Source organism: Amphiura filiformis, chromosome 15 (genome assembly GCF_039555335.1).
Source record: "Amphiura filiformis chromosome 15, Afil_fr2py, whole genome shotgun sequence".
Lineage (NCBI taxonomy): Eukaryota > Metazoa > Echinodermata > Ophiuroidea > Amphilepidida > Amphiuridae > Amphiura > Amphiura filiformis.
This window is the reverse complement of record NC_092642.1, coordinates 7,950,991-7,964,072: the sequence shown is the minus strand read 5'-3', so window position 1 is coordinate 7,964,072 and position 13,082 is coordinate 7,950,991. Positions and strand designations below refer to the sequence as shown.

Below are 13,082 nucleotides of genomic sequence, written 5' to 3'. Positions count from 1 at the left end.
GCCTATTTACCAGTTGAACTAAGCATAATTTCTGAATTCAAAGTTTCCCTCTTTGAAAATGTTCAGAAATGGTGACATTTGAGAGGACATTTTGGTGCAACAAAATACAAAACAATAAACATCAAAAACATCTGAAATGTTGCTATCTTTGTGTAAAACTCCCTGGAAAATGAATGCATTTTGCGTGCCTGATTCCAATCTTTATGTCTATAGATGAGTTGACTTGGCAGTATGCGCACGCATCATCACAATTTCCATTGTTTTTTGCCTGGCAGTATGTGCGTGCATCATATTTTGTTCAGGGCCCTTGGTTTTAAAGCTCCCGCCACATCACAATAAGGCTATTGAACAGTGTAGTGGTTGTATGCAGTTCGCTCAAGCATATCGATATACCAGTCCCTTGCCTTTGTTGATAAACATTGAGGTCAACTCATCTATACCTTACCTTTAGCCAGATCACTTGAGAAGCATTTGGCATAATACACTGTCTGTTCCCTTGAGGTGTAAGCATTGAGGTGAGCACCCATGTTCTCAATTTCAAGCTCCAGATCCATCTGAGATCGTTTCTGGGTGCCCTAGTTACAAAAATAAACAAGTATCAATATGTAATTAATGTCAAAGTGTAAGATAGCACAGATTTTATAACAAGTGTTTTAATATGAAAAAACATATTGGGAGGTGGCCGAGCGGTTAAGGCGTTGCGCTGTCGGCCAAGAGCATACGTTCGACATGAGTTCCAGCCTTGGGCTTGCCTTAGGCATGTTAGGTGAGAATTCTCTTCCTCTCCCAAATGTGCCTATAAGGTCGGAAATATTGTTCAGTTACTTTGCAGAATAAAATTGTAGAATTTCTTTTCACCCCCACCCACCATACACTGCTTAGAATGAGCAGATATAGGCAGTGTGTTTGCTAAGTCTCATGGTTCGGAAGTCACATAAACAGGCCTAGAAATCCGTGGCAGTGTGGGCGAATCCATTTAGATTCTCGCAAGAGAATTTTGCGAGAATCCCTGATTCGCGCAAATTTACATCCCGCTCCCGCTGCACAATGATTGAAAAATATACTGCCCTCATACGGTTATGACAGTCCAATTCAGTCATCCAAGATGGCGGCTCTGGCGAAACAAATCATCGCACGCATAACCGATGGCTGTTTTCGCTGTTAAAATGCCCTCTCAAATCAGTATTATTGTACAAATTATTAATGATTTAAGTACATTATACCATAATTCGTCATTTTGGGAGTTCAGTTGCTTAAATAATGAAGTATAAATAGTCAAACCGGGACTCAAAATGGGTACATATTTTTTTCTTTCTGTACAATGCCAATGCACTACGCGAATCCGTATGGATTCGCCCGGTTGATGTTTTACGAGAATCTTTGCGCGAATCGATTCGCGGATTCGCATCGGATTTCTGAGCCTGCATAAAGCTGTTGGCCTGTGTACAGGAAGAGTCAAACCCTGTGCATGGTAAGTGTCAGAGCTATTCGAAAAGAGAAGGGGACTATCACCGGTTCTAAATTTGCAAATTATACTGATGAGATTTACCTTGAATGACATGTGTTCTAAGAAATGCGCTGTGCCATTATTTTTATCATTCTCATATCGGCTACCAGCATCAATCCACAGGCCCACCTGTAAAAGAAAAGAAAAATCATTGCGTCAGAGCTCATCAAAGATTGTTTTAAAATGTAATTTATCCTGCTAAATGATCACAAATAACTGGTAACACATTATCAATTCTATGAATTTTTCAAGAAATTAGGTTAGAAGTTTTGGACTCTCACTTTTACAATTAAACAAGCAGACCGCCTAACATGTCTAACGCTATTTTGAGCGGTTAGTATCGCAAGGAGATCAGTGGCTTTTGCGATGCTATTTTGTGTGGTTTACATTTACATTGCAAGGAGATGGGTCACTGCACCAAATTTGAAAATGGGAAACAAGTTTTACATTTTCAATATATTTTGGAAGTTTAAAAAATAGTTTGTTTCACACTCTACTATGTAACATGGGTTATAACATAAATGAGGGGTATAATAGTGAAATATCCACATTCACATCTTATACTATGTAGTCATAATTGGGGAGTTTTTAAATATGATTTGTAGAAACATAATTGGCCCCTACCCTAGAAAAGTTTTGGAGGACAACCATATTAAGATTCTTCTAGAAATTCCATCAAAAAGGACAAAAAGAATATCATATTCATAAACAATTAAACATCTAGAAACACTAGAGAATCATCAGTCAGTCTACCAACATCATTACACCGCTGATGACAGAGAATGGTTCATTGTTGACCATGGCTCGAAAAAGTGGGGAATTTGGTAAGCTCATTCCCAGGAAATGTTGGTGTTTGGAGGGAAATTCTGGTATTTGGAGGGAAATTGTGTCTTTTTTGTGTATAAAAACATGCTATAAATTGTGGGAAATTTAGCTTGCTTCCCGGGAAATTAACATTTTTTCGAGCTCTGTTGTTGACCGTATTTAAATCTACCGGCACCTTTGATGACAACATATCTCATATGACTGGGAGCACCTAGGTACTGAAAATGGCCTTTTTAAAGTTTTTTTTACGTGTTTGTCATAAACATCACCAAAAACATTCTTGGAAAAAGGTGACAAAAATTTTATTCAATTACAATTTGAGAAGACCTGGTACGATAAAGAATTTAAGAAACCTAATTGAATACCTGAGTTAGACCCAGCATTTTATTGCCAGCAGGCTGTTCTTCCTTGTGTGTGAAAGATGAGCCAAAATCTACTCTTTAAATGAAGAGCTTTGTTTCAAAACCCCGTACATCCACTTGCCCATTTTTGAGAACACATCAAAAAATCATCAAAAAAAAAATCACTGATATATGGGGGGTTTGCAACTAAAGCAGTTTTGGCAGGATGCTTGGGTAGGATGAGCATCCTGCCAAAAACTACTTTTGTTGAAAAACACCTAAGTATATCAGTGATTATTTTGATGGTTTTCTACTGTGTTCTCAAAATTGGGCAAGTGGATGCAAGGGGTTTTGAAACAAAGCTCTTCAAATAGTCTTCTACATATACACTTAATCATGGTTTTCATGGAATCTGCTTTTCACTACAATAAACATTCTTGCTAATAATTATCAAATTTCTGTAGCTATTTATAACACATCTGCTTACGGAACTGGCACTTGCAGTATATTAGTGGAAGAAGGGCCCAACTCCAGCTCATATTAAGACCTGTACCGCTGCTATGGAAACATCATACGGTATATATATAATTTTGAATGTTTAAAAATATTGTATGTTCATGTATTAAAGGTCCCCTGAAGATGAAAACATTCTGTTTATAAAACTTTTCCAAATATTAAGTTTTTTTTAATATCTCAAAAACAGGTTTGATGGAGTTGGGCCCTTCTTCCACTCAGGTATTCAATTTCTTGTGGATAGATGTACTTACTGTGCATGTAGGTATACCCGAGTCTTCCGTTGCTACTCTTAGGCCATTTGATAATTTGGATACCTTAGTCTCAGGGACGTTGAGTAATGTCTCTTTGAAGCCAACAGCTTGAGAAGATCGTAGCCTCTTGGATAGAGCATTTGCTGTCCTGACCTACAACGAAAAATAAACCAAAGTAAAAATATTCCAACCTGATGAATGAATTGATTTAATAAGTCGCATCCTATAGTATTATAATGAATTGAGGCCTGTCAGTACAAGATTCAAAACATTGCCATTTTGTTTTGTACATGTAGTTTCATCGCTCAGTGATATCAACCGAGAAATTACAGATCTTCTTGTAAGGTTGCAATGACTGACACTGACACATTCCACATTGTTCGAAATAACGGTCAAAGCTTGCTTTGACCGTTAGAATCCGTTCGTACTGAATATCGGTCAGAACCCCGGTGTATAAAAATGCATCGGGATATAAACACTGACATGACTGATAAAAATGCTATGTATTGGCTTACTTCACCAGCACATATTAATAAGCGTGTCATTATATAAGTTTTATTGTACTATTACCTACCTGTTTGCACTTTCGATGCATACAATCCTAACATTATAAAGGAAATATCAGCTAAATATTCGGCAAGTTTTTCAGAGCTGGATCCGGCCTGCACATGCTATTATTATTGTAGCTGTTTGCGCCGTGCTGATGGTGAAATAGTCTCAACCTACGAGGGCATTTCACACGTAAATTGTGCTTATTATTGACTGAATAACGTTTTGTGGGGTTGAGAATATTATCGACGTAACAGGCTCACGTGATAAGCAATTAGTTTTTAACCAATGAGGTGGAGCGTTTTAGCTGCGTTGGACTTGTCTCTGTTATGTTAGTGCTTTTAGTACAAACCTAATTTAACAATACAAAATATTGATATAGTGTTATAAAATAGTCCAAAAACAAATCAGCAGTTAATGAAGAAGTAATTTCCGATATACTGTCAGTAGCAAATTAGAAAAATTTATTATTTTTAAGAGTTTTGTTTATTAATACACATGTCTAGGGAAATTGAAATTACAAACTAGAAACAACAGTAAATTTTACTTCGTGAACTGACAATTGAATCATCGCCGATCAATGGAAAAATGGGAGCAATTTTAGTGATGAAATATCCACGCAATTGCACTTGAAATGCGAAGTATTACTGAGAATTATGTTGGGAACGTGTATAGTAACAAATTGGTAGGTCATGTTATGTGGAAAGTGGTATTTGAGGGTATGCTTATTGAAGCAGTCAGTGGCCTATTGTATTAAGTATACGGTGTTATTTACATGTTTATTCCCGCACTGCATTCAGATACGAAAGGACACTAGCTACGAATGCGAGGGCATCCGTGAGCAAATTCGTAGCTAGTGTTTCTCGAGCAAATTCCACATGAACTATAATTTGGTTCACCTCAAGTTCGGTAGTTCTGAAATTCTTGATGTCATCATACATATTTTTAATAGCTCCTTATCATCAGGTATTGTTCCATCAAAATTGAAAACGGCCAAAGTGAATCCGGTTTTTAAATCTGGTGACAAACATAAATTTACCAATTATCGTCCCATTTCTATTTTACCATCTATCTCAAAACTGCTCGAGAAGATCATTTATAACCGGATCCTTGACTTCATTACTGATCACAAAATTCTCAGTCCGAACCAATTTGGCTTTCGCAAAAATCATTCCACTTACATGGCTATTAATAACCTGTATGACACCATTACCACTGCAATTGACAATAAACTATGCACAGTAGGTATCTTCCTTGATTTAAGCAAGGCTTTTGACACCCTTGACCATTCCATTCTCCTTCAAAAACTTTACCACTGTGGCATTAGAGGAACTTCCAATTTGTGGATAAAAAACTATTTAAAGGATAGACAACAATTTGTTGTCTTCAATGGGAAACATTCCACCACTAATACCATCCATTGTGGAGTTCCACAGGGTTCGATCCTCGGTCCCTTACTTTTCCTCCTTTACATAAATGATTTGCCCAACTGCTCCTCTAAGCTTAAATTTATTTTATTCGCAGATGATACTAATATAATTTGTACCAATAAAGATCCTAATACCCTTGAAACCCTGCTAAATAAAGATCTTGAAATAATTTCTAACTGGTTTAAATTAAACAAGCTGTCATTAAATGTAAATAAAACTAATTACATGATATTTAAAAGTAAATATAGTCGGAATCCCAACATTGACATTAAAGTTAAGATTGATAATAAACAATTAGGTCAAGTTAATACTACTAAATTCTTAGGGATCCTAATTGATGATAATTTAAGTTGGAAGTCCCACACCACTCACGTCTGTAATATCATCTCTAAATATAATGGCATCATCAGAAAAGTTAAGCAATTTCTTCCAATTGAGTCCTTGCCAACCTTATACAACTCGTTGGTTTATCCTTACTTAAACTATTGCGCAATTATCTGGGCTGATAATAATAATTCACACCGTGACTCTGTTCTCCTGTTGCAAAGAAGCTCGTCAGAACCTGCACTAACTCACTCTGGTTAGCACATTCTGACCCACTTTTTTCAACACTTAAAACATTAAAAATTCATGATTTGTACATTCTTCAAATTGTAATTTTTATGTATCAATTTTATCATTGTCTCCTTCCCAACGACCTACTTGATCAAAATTATTTTACTATCAACAGTGACGTGCATAACTACAACACTCGTCATGCAGGTGATATCCATATTGAGCAAACCAACACGTGCCTTGCATATAACACCATCAGAATCCAAGGTGCATTACTTTGGAATAATTTACCACCAATCCTGAAAAGCGCACCTTCGGTAGCTGTTTTAAACAACACATGAAAAAACATCTCCTTGGAAAATATTTGCCAAGTGAATCGTAATTACATTCATGTTTCATTACTACTTTAAAACGGTCTCTCATTTCTTGCTATCAGGTCAGCTTTATGTCGGCACCCTAATTTTTTGGTACATTATTTAGTTTACCATCAGTTTTATATTTTCCAATTATGTATCATTTCACTCCAAATTGTGTGCCCAGTGCATGGACAGCCTTGTGGCCATAACTGCTTGCTTTCACTTTCTCGTCCATAGGCACTCAGTGCACGATTTTGAGTGAAAATTGTACCGAGCGTATTTTATTTTTTGGTTAAATGTTGTATGTTGTAACTTTAGGCCGAGGGCACTGCACCTCACGCTCTGCGTTTAGCAGTGTCCTCATCCATCTCATTGACGTTTTTCATAAAAATTGTTGCTTTTTCCATTATATTATTGTATATAAAATACATCATTATTGTATCTCATTGTATCATAATTATATTGTTGTATAATGAATGGATGAAAATAAATTGATTGATTGATTGGTAGTGACGTCAATGCTTTTTCGCGGTTGCGCCGCAAGCGTGCCAACAAACCGCCTCTGTACGCGGGCGTGTACACTCAGCGCATTTAACTTTACGTGCGCGATGTGATAATGCAGCAAGCAAAATACGCACCTACGTCACTACCAAACTTGAGGTGAACCAAAGTATAATCACATGATTATGTGAATTAGGCGATCTATATTGTTGTTTTCATTCATGAAGACGAAGTAAAGCATGCAGACAACGCCGCCGCATCGTTGTTAAACGGTGATGAACAACGGTGACACATGTCATGATTGAATCCCTAAAAATCAAACATGTGGGAACCTGAAAATGCCTGGTCACATTCTAGCACTAGCACTGTACACGTGCACGACAGGCGTGATAAACTTTTGCAAACAGAGCCGCTTCATTTAGTTCATAGACTGATTAGACTTTTTATAAAAAAATTTACAGGTTTTGATGTGACTCAAGGACCACAATGGAAATAAGTGTACTTTTATGTGTACTTTTTGTGTTTTTATCCCTGGTATAATCCTGAATAAAGTGAAATGAAAACTTATAACAATATAATGCAGGGGTGCAGAATTCTGCTACTTGCCATAATCATGTCAATCATCGATTACAATTACATATGACCATAAGTTTTGTAAAAATGTGGACAAAATCGTACATTGAAAATCAATACAACACTTTGAAAACGTTACGCATCTCTTTCTAAACAAAGTCTTTAGATTTTTAAGTTTAACATACCCTTGGACATGTTCCAATTTTGGAGGAATATCTCCCTAAAATCGCCGGTACTCGACAGAGTGAGGAAGCCATGTTTGCACGGACGAGATAGTGGAAAAAACTGGGGCGGTATACGATACCTGTACATTTATACGATACCAATTTTGTCGGGGGGTGGCCGGGTAAGGTTTGTTAGCTTTTGGCAAGCCAGTCCGAAAAGTGAAGGGGTAAGGATTTTTTTTGTCACATAATTCACCCCGGTACACATAATGTGTGTATGCCATGCCCCTCAAATCAACAGCCAGCCCTGGCTGCACCGCAGGACGGCACCCGGTGCCAGTCCGGGCAGGGTTCGCAGGTTTTTGCCGCAGGTGGAAAAAACCGCGGTTTTAACCACGGTTTTAACCACTTGGCAAAAATAGTTTTTGCCAGTTTTTGCCGGCAAAGATGGCAAAAACTAAAAAAGTGATTTATAGTTCAATTTTTTCATCTCAAAACAAATTATTAAGTTACAAAAATAAGGTCCAGAGTGTAACAAGGCCAGATTTTGTAATTATAAGCAATAGGGTAGCTGCAGGTAATATGGGACAGCAGGTAATATGGGACACCTGTTTTCATGTTAACAAAAAGTAGCTTAGAGAAGGTACACACTTTAAGTTGATTTGTTAAGTGTTTAGAGACATCAATTGTGCTTCTAGAAATGCAGTTTTGGAGTCTGTGTATCAAACTCTTGGAAATCAATGCCAAAAGAGTGAAATTGCCCAAAAATTTACGTCGTTTTTTGGCCTGATATAAAATCAATGACGCCACATTTTATGATTGTGTATCCAAATACCCTGGTACTGAGGGTGCATTTGTCACTTTTTATGATCTTTAGGTGATGGGTTAAGCTTATCAGCAGGTAAAATTCCACTGAAAAGTGGCACTTTCCTTTTATAAATGATTATTTTCTCTGATTTTCAACTGAATGGGTGCAGGTAATATGGGACACATAGGAAACTGTGTGCATTGTCAATGCGAAAAGCAAAACTATTTAGAAAATTGAATTTTCTTGTTGAAATTTGCATTTAACATTCAAAATCATGTAACAAAAATGTTTTTAGAACGAAAGAGTGATTTTCTGAACATTTTGATTTTCACCATAGAGATAACACAGTGTCCCATATTACCTGCACATGCAGGTAATATGGGACACTTGACGATGGCGTCATTTTGACGTCATAGCGTCCAAACAAACATAAAAACAAGATAACATTGCCTGTTTTATTAATCTTAAAGGACAGGTTGTTCATCATAACAATCTCTTTTGGGCATATCTTCTATAGTTTTTATGCACATAAGCTAAACGTCCTTAATGGTCCCATATTACCTGCAGGTACCCCTATATTAAGAAATTAAAGGCATGCGTTTTCATTGCTCAAGTGCATTTAATCGAAATGTGGCATGTATCAAATTCAAAACTTTTTCATTTTAAGGACTTTATGAGACAAAAAATATGTTGAATGATTCGTTGAAAGATGTGTGTTACTGTTTATGAGCTTTCTGTGTCACTTTTTAATATTTGAGTGACTATGTGTGAGTTTTTGCCATTTTTTGCCATTTTTGACGGTTTAAACCGGGCAAAAACAGTTTTTGCCAGGTTTTTGCCACTTTGCTGGCAAAAACAGGTTTTTGCCGGCAAAAACCGAGAGTCCGGGGGGGGGCGTAGCATTCACGTGCTCATGAAAAGACCCCGTTGGCACTATCCTACACCCAATGACCCCGTTTTTTCAGTAGTCTTCACTGAATGATCCCATTTTTGAACAATTAAAATGAGTTTTGTCTATTTTGTACTGTAAAATTGGGTAAAAAGCTATTTTTGATTGTTAATGATGTGAAATTTTGGGCGCTCCAATATAAAATCACCCCATTTTTGCCAATACCGAATGACCCCCTTTCAGTTCTGAAAATGTCTACACTGATAGACCCCTACAATACGGTTTCGTACGGTGGGCACAGGTACGTCACGAGTGCTCCCCACACCCTAGACCAAAAGTAGACCAAATTGAAGTGAACATAAAATACCATTTAAAGCCATGTACGATCTTATAATATGAAATTGGTTTTTTTTTTCAAACCTGATTTTTTGGCACTGATTTGTAATGTTTACACATGTCCCAACTTGCACCTAAATGGAATCGGCCGTCTTTGTAGGTCAACAGAGCAAAGTTCGACATATTATCATAATTTAAAAATTATGATAATTTAAAAATTATGATAATATGTCCTCCCATATAGAACTGTGTGTTTCTATCACTTTACCTTGATATTTCAACCTAAAATGGACAGCAACCCTCCCCGTCAGCTATTACTAATATTATTTCACAATTTTGAATAAAGAATAACAAAATAAAAATTTGACGGAAATCGTACATTAGGCCTAAGGCTTTAATCTCTCAATTGAAGCTGACATATCATGTAAAAGTGGTTCACTCCATACTACAAAATTTCTTTGCTTTTTTAAAGAAAAGATAAATCAAAGTTAATGTTTTTCTTTAAAATGCACAAAAACATTTATGCATTTGGAAGCACTTTAAACCTGTTAATTGAATTGAATGTCACTTGGTAATACATCAAAAAACTTATTTGAAAATATAAGAGTGACAAAAAGTGGTGGGTGTCTTTATTTTTAATTTTCAATTCTGAGACAGAACTTGAAAGTCATTTTATGATCCCCAAACAGATTCTCATGCTCTGAAAGACCAACAGACATATCAGTGCTGGTCAGTAATCGGAATCTGCTGTATATTTTTAAATTAAAAAATCACAACACTTGAGCTATAATACTCGTAAGAATAGTGGCGGCACTAGGGGGGGGGGAGCAAAGGGGATTTGCCCCCCACTTTTGAGGGGAAACCCCGAAATCACGTAAGTTTTCATTTTTTTGTGGCAATTTTGCGCATTTGCCCCCCCCCCCCGAAATTCACTTTGCCTCCAATGCCCCCCCGCCAAAATTCCTGGCGCCTCCACTGCGTAGGAAGAATGCGATTTTGGTTCTGAGGGCATGCACCGCACAAGAATCTAATATTTTGCCCTCATTTTTATCATAATCAGAACCACAGTTATAAGAAAGGGTGGGTAGAACTTATTTAATAACTTTCATAGATTACGGTACCCGGTACCCATTCACCCGGGCCCATTCATACATTTCTCTTGATTTTTTCATTTGCTCGCCCTAGGCCTATTCCTTTTACTTTAAAGGTTTTATTATTACCATGAGCTCTGGGTGAAGTTTTTTATTTTTTATTTATTTTTGTGTGAATAGCTAAAATATGTCGCCGGGGATGTCGTTGAAATCACGGTAGCCTATGTACAGGGCCGGATTTACCATAGGGCCAGATGGGCCCGGGCCCAGGGCTCCCAAATTTTGGGGGCCCCCAAAATTGCCCTGTGCAGCGTGCATCTTCCATTTTAGCCGAAAACACCATGTTTTGGGCCAAAATAGCCTACAACAATTGTAAAATTTTGAGCGCTCCGCGCGCACAATCCTTTTATATAGCAAAATTTAGCTTCAATTAGACCTAAAATAGCCTAAAATTTTTTTTCGCGCGCTTCGTGCGCAAAAGTCCCAGTAAAATCTAAAAACGTGGGCACTTGAGTGCACATGCCTTCATCACGGTGCGTTTGGGGCCTCCAAATTTTGGCCTGGCCCAGGGCCCCCAAAAAGGTAAATCCGGCCCTGCCTATGTACACTTTTTTAATAGCTTTTTACGATTTAAAAAACATTTTTGAAGTTGGATTGTAATTTGTGGTCACCCTTAGCAGGGCCGGGTAAAAAGGTCATTTCAATTCGGGTCATCGTCAATTTGATTTGTCATAAAACTTTGTGTTTTTGAGGTTTTTGTTACAATTATTCTGAATTAAATGTATTTTATTCAGCTTTCAAATTCTTGAGTAGGGCCTAATTCATGGCATTTCTATATGATTAATATGTCCAGTACAATGTGTATTTAAAACTGGAATTATCTTAGATTCATCACTTAGGGGTATCAAGATGTTTGCAATTAAACAAAAAAAATCAATTAATTTTTTTTAAATCGGATATGTTTTTATTCCATTCCGATTTCTTTTTAATTAACCCTGAACATAATACCCCCTCCCCATCCTGCCCCCTTCCCCAACTCTTCGACGGACCGGTTAGGTACTACCGACAACAATATCGATTTGCCCATGCCTTGTTAAAAATCGGTGATTTCATTTCGCAGCAATCGAGGACTGGGAGGCCGAGGCAGTGAAGTACACATCACTGGATGTGTGTGTAAATGTTTCGTTTAGCATGTTCATGTTGACTGTCAAACTTATTTCTTCTGGATGACGATTTCCTCTGGATTCATCTACAACGACATTTTGTTCCTTGCTTATTTGTGTTCGTTCTTTGCAGAATTACCCTTGATCGGCACATGACCGCAGTGGTAAATGGTATGGGCACACGTAAACACTGACCACAATTCATTCATGCATTGCATTTTGTTTGTACCATGTTGTGCTGAGCACTTTTGATACCGTCATGACCAACATCGATCAAAAACAAGTGCTAATGTTCAAATCAAGCTAGTGTTCTGTGTTTAGCATTTGACAAATTAGCATCTCAATTTTATGCAAAGTTGGAATTATCTGAAATTTTAATAGAGCATCTCGTGCTTCATCGACAAATTTGACAGAACATATATATTTTTTACTGTCAGATGTACTGACTAACACTGAACTTGAAATGAAATTGTAAAGGCTTCTCTGTTTCGAAAAATCTGAAAAGTTTTCTAATTGGTATATTCAGGGAATAACCAGGATCAGGACTGACTGGATGCATTTTACACATCGCTTGGTCTGGAAGCTTGATTCTAGATCCAGTTTTGTGACCAATATTTCTTGATGTATTTGGAAGCAATAAGGAAGTACAATGGGTGAGATGTCGGCAAGTTTTCTTCATATTGGGGACATTGTGTCTCTGTATGCTGAGGGCAGTGTCAATGGATTCATCAGTACTCTTGGGTAAGCATAGAGTAGTAACTCTAGTATGCTGGAAAACTAAAGTAATATCAAAATTAAAATGATTTAAAAGGGACATACATGTACATGTATGTACTACACATGTACATGTACATGTAGTACGTATCCATTTGTAGAATTAGAGCATGATAAATGATCGATTGGTTATGCCCAAGTAGCCATGGGCAGTCATGATGTTCCACACCATTCTTCCCTCTTCTCACTTGGCTGCAAGATCCTTTTTAGGGGAGGGGAGGGTCATGATATTAATGCAGCTTGGGCTTGGGTGAGTGGGCTATTTGCCCTTAACCCAAAAAAGGTTTGGAGTTTGGTTTTGAAGTTGTTTGATGGTTGGAGCTAACGCTGACATAGAATTGGGTAGTTGATTCCAGTCTGTTATAACCTTTTGGCTGAAGAAGTAGCACCTTGTATCTACTCTCATATGTGTTAATTGTTTTTGGAATTTTATCGGATGACCTGTAGCTTGAA

General features: G+C 37.3%; 2 protein-coding genes across 2 annotated transcripts in view; one reads left to right on the top strand and one right to left on the bottom strand.

Moving 5' to 3' along the window:
• LOC140171197 (mitochondrial-processing peptidase subunit beta-like) overlaps nucleotides 1–7,684 on the bottom strand; it is a 29,492-nt gene extending 21,808 nt beyond the window's left edge. Inside the window, 4 exon segments of the mRNA XM_072194406.1 lie at nucleotides 446–575; nucleotides 1,550–1,636; nucleotides 3,441–3,593; nucleotides 7,590–7,684. Coding sequence (XP_072050507.1) covers nucleotides 446–575; nucleotides 1,550–1,636; nucleotides 3,441–3,593; nucleotides 7,590–7,661 — 442 coding nt within the window. The 5' untranslated portion in view covers nucleotides 7,662–7,684.
• Nucleotides 7,685–11,834: 4,150 nt separating this feature from the next.
• The window catches only part of LOC140171196 (inositol 1,4,5-trisphosphate receptor-like), a 160,100-nt gene continuing 158,852 nt past the window's right edge, over nucleotides 11,835–13,082 (top strand). Inside the window, exon 1 of the mRNA XM_072194405.1 lies at nucleotides 11,835–12,596. Coding sequence (XP_072050506.1) covers nucleotides 12,505–12,596 — 92 coding nt within the window. The 5' untranslated portion in view covers nucleotides 11,835–12,504. The remainder of the gene's footprint in view (nucleotides 12,597–13,082) is intronic.